Raw genomic sequence first — 8,275 nt, forward strand, 5'->3', positions numbered from 1 at the left:
GCCATCGTACTCCAGAAGGCTTTTTTTAATCAATCTCCCTTCTCAATTAATCGTAGACTAATGCTTGATAAGGTGAAATAGACTCTCCCAAGCTACTGATTCAGTCAAACCTATACAGTAGGGAGTAACAATGCTTCCATAGATGAAACTTTCAACTTGGCGAGTACATAAAATACAAACGAAATCAAATAAATTCTTTTTTCCAACCAAATATATTAAGTTTCTATCAAATTTACTTTAAAAATAAAAACGAAAAAGCATCCAACAAATTTTTAATGGTTAAAACAAGACGCATGTGTACAGTTTTGCACCTTTGCTAAACATGTAAAATATAATTATAAACTAATATTTTGTCCACAGATCCTTATTAGCTACAACACTTTTTATACGGTTTGGTATACTCTCTATGGGGTTTCCTTTGCAACTCGGTTCTACTCCAGTTCTACACGCTTCCAAAGATCGTCTAGGTTGGATGGCGCTGATTGATACTGCCCGAGCCGTCGCTTTACGATTGGACTAAGATCGGGACTTTTAGCTTAAAATCTTCGTTTTGTAACCATTCTCAGTAAATTTTGGCAGTATGCTTCTTGTAGCCATCTTGTTCAAAACTGGTTACCTCCTGGGGATAGCCATACTTGTTCAAAATATTTGGTAGATGGCTCTCAAATTGCTACCGTTTCCAAGTATCTATTTCTAGCATGAACCAACAGTTCGCAGTACTTGAACCTTTGGTTACATGTGGGCAAATCCCTGGAGACGGACGTTTGAACAAATTTTTAATTACTCGCAATGAGATTATTCTAATACGAGTTGGAATAAAGATTTATGGGTTAATCAGTCAGTATGTATGTAACGCTCTAAAGGATGACTTTTTAATTTTTTGCCTAAGACATATGGGTGATTAGATATTTGCTTCGAAACTGCGAAAATTTAATGTCAATTTTGCGAAATTATTAAGTGAAAGTGAAATATTTTGGGCTTATCCAACATCCGAAGCTGGCATTGTAGATGTATATGGAAAGGTTTATCCTTTAATTCGAACTATAAGTTCCTTCCACTCTCTGAATTGTTCAAATTATGAATCTATCTGTTTCCATTACCATTTCCAAACCATTGACCATCTTTTCCATGCTATTCAGCTCCGAGGGCAAATGCTGTGATTGACGCTTCAGGAGCGACGGCGGTGTCGTTGGGGACATTGATATGGGCCTGGTTGGTGGCGAATGCGACATCTTAGAGGAGGCATTAACTATTCATTTGCACTGTCCAATAAGCCACAATTAAGTCACTTATGCTCGGTCTCCCTTTTATTTCGATTTCTTGGCTGGTTTTAAGTTTTGATCCTTTATATATCCTGCTCTATCTGTTCAGAAATGTTATGTTTGTACGTGTGGATAGCAGTTAGCCAATTGCCAAATTTCAACTTAAATCACCCACAACACAGAGTTTTTTCTGTTTTCTGTTTTCTGTTTTCTGTAATCATAAATCTTCGATAAGCAGTAAAATATTTTGACTATCTGCTGTCAAAGAGACAACACCGACAACTGACACCGGAAAAGATAGTGCTCTAGAATCGGGTGTGGGCCGAGTCTTCTTCTATGGGCCTCGCCGCCGACGATGTTCAAAGCCAAAGTCACACATTTTTGTTGTTGTGTGTCTTCTTTGGTTTTTGTGTTGCTCGATTTGCATTTGCTTGCGACTCAGGAAATCTGTGAACCGTGATTTATGGCACTCAGTGTAGAGAGGTTCGTTCGAGGTATTTTCAGTTGGAAAGTCGAGGTGTGAAACTCTTTGCATAAGCTAGCCATTGCTCATAATGCTACCGTTTCCAATTACGCTGGCCTCACAACTTCTCAGCAGTGAAGGAAGTGGAAGATATTCCCCGCAGATAGTTTTTAGACGTCTCATAACGGAATTAAAGATGGCCACACCACCCAACCCCATAGAATATCTAGCACCACTGCCAGATTGCTTGACTGTTCGTCCGTTGGACAGGGTGGCAACGGCCGTTCTGATACTTATAGCGAGAAAATGGAAAATTCGATGCCGCCATAAACATTTATTGCTACTTTGGAAAAACTCGATTACAATCGCTGGGGAAGGACTAGGAGACTAAGACCAGGGACAGAGCCGCCATTTTATGAGTCCGCGCCTTGGCACTTATATGTACGTAGCAGCATCATCAGGATACGGGACGAGCATCCACCACATGGCTCTCCATCAGCTATCGTAAATGGGATTTTGCGCTTAGTCAGGATGCGTGCGGCAGTTTTATGGTCGGTTTGCTCCCATCCCCTATAGGAAAATGGCACTCGGCAAATGTATACAGTTTTTCTTTTTACAACCTTTGGCGCTCCATTGCGCTCCAGCAGCCACCTCCCGCAGCAATAAAATGCTGAAATTTTTCGCAAAAACATAAAAGTTTATGAGTGGCAGTCAGGCCAAGCATCGACATCGACATCGACATCGACATTGGAATCCCACTCCCAACCGATGGGTTCTCTAAGAGCCAGTTTTAAAGGGCATCACTCACACTAGGGAGAAATATGTCAGAGAGGAGAAAAAATCTATATACACAGTCAAAACTTTACAAAAATGAGCACACTTATATCAATTCTTGTATTTACCATATTCTGGCTTCTATTTATTCTGATTGGCTGGATGGCGGCTAAAAGATACAAGGATAAGGATCTGATTAGATGCTGCTTTCTCCTGACAGGTGTATGTTGTTGGCTTATCTGGGTAGTTACACTCCTAATGCAATTGAATCCGTTAACTGGACCCCGAGCAAGTCAAAAAGTGATCTTTGGCATGATGACATATTGGAAAAACTCTTTTATTCACAACGAGAATGATCCCTGATACCTGACTAAATGCATCAAAAATCAGTTTTATATTTACTATATCAAGTAAACAAATATACAATTTGTTGTTAAATCAAGGACATGAATTCAATTGGGCTTGGGTAGATAAATCAAAGAAAATTTCAAATGGATTCTCTAATAGTCGCATTGGAAATTTAGATTGTGCCCATGTTTAAATTCTTATCTACCCGAAACTTTCTAATGTTATTTGCAATAAGAGTTATATACAAAATTCGATAGAAAATATATCTACAGATTTATTGTAATTATATAAATAAGAGAAAATACAAAAGTTTCAAAACCTTTGGCAGAAGTTTCAAAACTATGCAGTTCCTTGAATTTTAGGCTCTTGGGATTCACGCTTGGTTGACTCCAGGCAAAAATACAAGTCCTGTATGTAATTGAAGACGTCCTCATACTTTGGTTTCGTCTGATATATGTCGGAAATATCATATTTGGTTTGAATTCCCAGAAATTTAGCTATACGGATGCCATGTTCCAAGGTCTTCTTGGGATCTGGATGAAGTGTATACTTGACATCCATTATATCGGGACGATAGGCATGTATAAGGGCGCATAGGGCATGGCCGTTGATCCAGGAGAGAGAAAACTCGTACATCGGTATGCCGTAAGGCTTCACTTTCTTTTGACACCATTTAAGTAGTTGACATCGTCGATCACCAAAAGTTTTGCCTACAGTGTTGCGATACGCTTCTTCCTTTAAAATGGCTAAAATACTTTTCGAAATGTTTTTCTTCAGATCAGGCAAAATATCATTTTTCTTTTCTTTAGCTTTTAGGGCGACGCCACACGGTTTCGGCTTTCTAATAAAGAATTTCGAAAAATCGCATTCTTTCAACTCGGACAGAACTTGCATAATATTAAAGAGCAATTTGTCCACTTGTCTCTTACGAACAACTATTCTGGAAGAATACCTTTTGCGATATCTTAATTTCGAAATATTTAATATTGGAGACCTTCGTATTTTTCCGGGATATGCTTGTCTTTCTTTGGAGTCCGATTCAAATAGTTTAACATTTCGCCACTCTTTCGGTTTTACTTCTGCAGTTTTACTGGGATCTCTTTCTTTAGGACATGTTTCTTTCAAAATACATGTATGTTTCAATTGAAGGTTTTCTAACTGTAAATTGGCCACTATGACGTTTAGGTCCCTGTTAGCTTCTTCACTCTTTTGCTTGGCCATCATAGTCTGACTGACTAGAGTCTGTTCCTTGAGAATCGCCAGTTTGTGGCTCATTGCTTCCAAATCTTTTTGTAGTTTCACCTTTTCCAGTTTCCTGAAAAGCTGCAAATTTTGTTTTCTTAACTGTTTATACAATTTCCTATTAGTGATTGCTTTAACTGATCGCCGACATCTGCCCTTCAGAGACACCAAGCAGCGTAATCTAGACTTCTGGATAGGTTTCACATTTAAGTCTGTCCAATTAGTTTCAATCGGAAATTCATATGGAAATTTGGAAGAATCTTCAGTTACAATACAATTCTCTATGATGCACTTGGAAAATTCATTGAATATTCTCTCTAGTTTCGATAAATTATTCACTTCGGTTAGTTCAGTTTCATTGAATTGAAATAAGACTCCAATCTCCTGATAGCCTACAAAATAACAATGTAAATTTGTATATAAATATGACCATTCCTTACTCACATCTCATTATCATTCCAGAAATTATCTGTTTGTCGTTCGTATGATTATTTTCCTTGTAAAGATCTGCAGATATTTCTCTCATAAGAAGCATAATTTTTCTTATACAACAAAAGGCGAGGGAATCATCTTCACTGTTCCTGTACTTGGACTCCCAATCTGCATAGCTTGGCTCCGTTTGACCACTGTTGGGATAAGCTCGTAAGAACCAAAGATGTTTCTGTATTACGAAAAGTTGTTCGTAAAAATCTACCATTTTTTGAAAACTTGTGAATTTTTCTCGATTTAAACTCAACGTAAAAAATAAAGTTAATGACAAAGAAATCAATTGAAACTGTACCAGCCCAAATTCGAATATATTTTAGGATTTCTAGTTAACTTTGTTTAGCTTAGTGCAAGTGAGAACTGGGTGGCACTTTACCTCCATTGAGCCAGATCATCAAGAGAAGGTCGGGACCAGAGTCATCACGGAAAAGCCCAGTAAGTCGATAGAAAATTTCTATGCATCTCCTACTTAAAAATTTATAAGTTGGTATTAATTTTTATGTATATAATGTTTAAATATATAAATATACGCGCCTAAACAAAGTAATCTATAAAATGTATTACAAATAACAAGAGGCAGAGCAGAAAAAGAACCAAAATAAAAGAATTTATATGTCTGTCTCTTTTTACTTTCATTATTCTTTCTCCCTAACTTATTACAACCTTTCTAAAGATGTTTTAACTTTAATATATATATTAAAATGGATTTTTTTCGCTTTGGACTTAAACATATAACTTATGGACATCATGGAACACTGCAATAGATGGTACCAACAACTCAAAACAAGTCTAACGACTCACTACCTTAAATTTAAACCAAAACATCTTCACACGAAGGGACCAATTAAAAATACTCAGACTTAAACTGGGACACAAAAGACTTACACAACAAATATATTTCGACCCCAACAACATCTTCCCATGCCCAAACTGTCTATGTTCAAGTGATCTTAATATTAAGAATATCCTTGAAGACATAGCAACTTTACACCTTAGAAACCAAATCTTCAAAAATACCTGCCCCCTCCTCATCCTTTCAAGTCTCACTCCAGCAAATACATCCCAAATAATCCAATTCCTTAAACTCACGCAAACAAATTACAAAAATTATAAGAAACTAGGGACTTTGCTGCCAGGTCTTTAGTTTTAAGCTAACAATAATTTTTATTAATCCTAACTTTGTTATAAATAAATAAAATAGGATAACTGAGCTGAAAGGCCTCTATTCAATGAAAGCAAAGATTCAAACTCCGTAATAGAATTTCGCGCAATTATTACTACATAAGTGAGGAAACACTGGTCGCGTCTAAAGGATATTGTTTGGTTACTTTAAACGTCCTTGAAGCATTTGGAAATTAGAATAAAGAAAATCGATATTCGAAAACATATGAACATTTAAATTTATTTGCAAATTATATAAATTTTTGGCCAGAATTGGCCTTCCGAAAACCATTCGTCTTTCGTCTCTGTCTATGGCTTAATTGTGATTTCTTATTAAAAGGTTTTTGTTTATTCTTTAATAAATGGACCCTATTCCATAATGTTATACATCATATCCGTCAATATCAGTAATCATTGTAAACATTTTGAAATAAAAATTATTGAAATTATTAGCCAGTGAGTAAAATGATAGAAACAAAAGACAAAAGTAATTAAACTATTAGATAGATTTGAGTATACAAAATTCTAGGAAAACTATCTATTAATAATATGTATTGATGTATAAAATAAAATACAATATATTAAAATTTATTATATAGTTTTATAGAATGATATAATAAAATAATGTCAATTTCTATGCAAACAAATTGTTTGTTCTAATTTGTTGGACTTTAACAATATAAAAGATATGGATTCTAAGATTATAATTCATTTTTTTTGATTTTTAAAATATTAATTAGTTGTTGACCATTCGATTGGCGTGGCTAATCCTACATTAAATTCTATTTAATCGCATTTGGTCACAAGTCGCAACACAAAATATAGAGTTTCGTTGTTGTTTTTAGAATTCAGCTTTGAGTAATTCAGATTTGTCGTACGACCTAGCACGCGTTGTTTGCCCAGTCACTTAGCAGCCGGTGGATATGGATGTGGATGTGCCTCGCGGTCACAGAACGAACACAGAGCTTGCCACACATTTCGCAGGTAAATGTAAATATCCAGCGAACCGTCGGCTCTGACACACTGCGTCTGCCTGGCGGCACTTGTCCCAGAGCAAGTGGACTTGGTCTTAGCCCAGTGTTCTCGCCACAACTAACTCTGAGGGCAAATAAGATGAATGTGGCGGGCACTGGCACCCGGCCTTTGTTGGCACAGATAAAAATGGGCATGTTGAGATTAGTTAGACGGACCGTAACGCTGCAGCACATTCAATGTCAATGGATTTGGGCTTGGCAAGGAAGTTGGGCCCGTCTCTCACATGGTTAACAAACTTTCATAGGAGCCTGTTAAATGGGACTAAGGCATCAAAAATGAGAAATAGAAATATGGACCGGATAATGATCTATTTTGACAATTGCCAGTCAATTATGTGGGAAGAAACTTTTTACATAAAGAATACCGTAAAACCGAGTTTCCAAAAGGAAATGCATATTATAGATGTCGAGTTATAGGTAATATATATTGTCATTCATGAAAGAGTTTATAAAAGTCGATGTAGAAGGAACCAGAGCTAAAAGACTTTGAGGAGCCCGATTCTAGGAAACCATTGGGAACTTTTTGTCTGACGGTTGTCATTTGCCAAAATCATCTTCGTTTTGTGAGGACCTCTTTGCCCTTTGTCCTGTTATACTTATTTCAGAAACAACATTGTTACATAAATGATAGAAATATCATATTGGAATGAATTTAAGTATGGATCAGCGTTGCCTACATATACACTCGTTAAGTTCATCTGAACAGAACTTAACTTTTCCATGGTTCGAACTCGTGAATGGCAGTAATCAGAGAATATCTAGTAAAACAAGTGGTAAAAACTAAAATCCAAATTGGAATTCAATGGCATTCGAAACAGCAAATCATTTTCTTACACTCAAACTCATTTAATTCGTTCTTCTTTCGTTGAGAGACCATTTGCACTCAATTCATTCGTTTCCTTATGAACATTGTTAACTCCTACTTTGTCTTTCTGTTATTCATGCTAATCTTTATTATGAAGTGAACTCATGAACTCCAGGAGAAGCCAAGTGTCAATATTACTAAAAACGAAGGGGTGGAACAGATTTTAGTCAAGACTTGAAGTTGCAACCAAAGACTCTCATAGCTACTATTAGCTATAGGTAAAGACTTCGTTCTAAATCTTTTTACTTTTTAGTGGACCTAACTCATGATCGAACAACTTCAATACCTCGAAGTGAAGATTAGTTGTCAAGTTGAATGATTGAATGATGAATATTTATGATATGACAGTCCTAACTCTTTAGTTGCAATGAGCAATAGTAGTTTATTGTCGCGCAAAACAAGAACAAATTTGGAATCCGGATTACGTATATCTTTATCAGAATCAGTTGCCTTTGTTTTGAATTGCAAATTGTCAATGAATCAATCGTAAATGACTAGGTAAATATAATCTTTCATTGCTTGAACTTTTGACAGAATCATAAATAGTTGTTACCTATAATCTATAATCAATTCTGATGGCTAACTTTCATTTTCAAGAAAATATAATTTAGCAGCTTTTGAGTGTGAAGCTGGTTGTAAA

The 8,275-nt window shown here is 36.1% G+C and overlaps 1 protein-coding gene and 1 long non-coding RNA gene across 2 annotated transcripts; one reads left to right on the plus strand and one right to left on the minus strand.

Moving 5' to 3' along the window:
* The first annotated feature begins 1,874 nt into the window (after positions 1-1,874).
* Positions 1,875-2,941, plus strand: VhaM9.7-d (Vacuolar H[+] ATPase M9.7 subunit d). Its single transcript, XM_068297384.1, has one exon. It carries the CDS (start codon positions 2,596-2,598, stop codon positions 2,860-2,862), a length of 267 nt encoding a protein of 88 aa, XP_068153485.1. The 5' UTR covers positions 1,875-2,595; the 3' UTR covers positions 2,863-2,941.
* Positions 2,942-3,096: 155 nt separating this feature from the next.
* Positions 3,097-4,832, minus strand: LOC137582732 (uncharacterized). The gene is made up of 2 exons (XR_011033310.1): positions 4,534-4,832; positions 3,097-4,481 (listed from the first exon to the last, which is right to left on the minus strand). It is a non-coding gene; the product is annotated as an uncharacterized lncRNA (long non-coding RNA).
* Positions 4,833-8,275: the final 3,443 nt, after the last annotated feature.

This window comes from Drosophila tropicalis, unplaced genomic scaffold (genome assembly GCF_018151085.1).
Source record: "Drosophila tropicalis isolate 14030-0801.00 unplaced genomic scaffold, ASM1815108v1 contig_859, whole genome shotgun sequence".
Classification (NCBI taxonomy): domain Eukaryota; kingdom Metazoa; phylum Arthropoda; class Insecta; order Diptera; family Drosophilidae; genus Drosophila; species Drosophila tropicalis.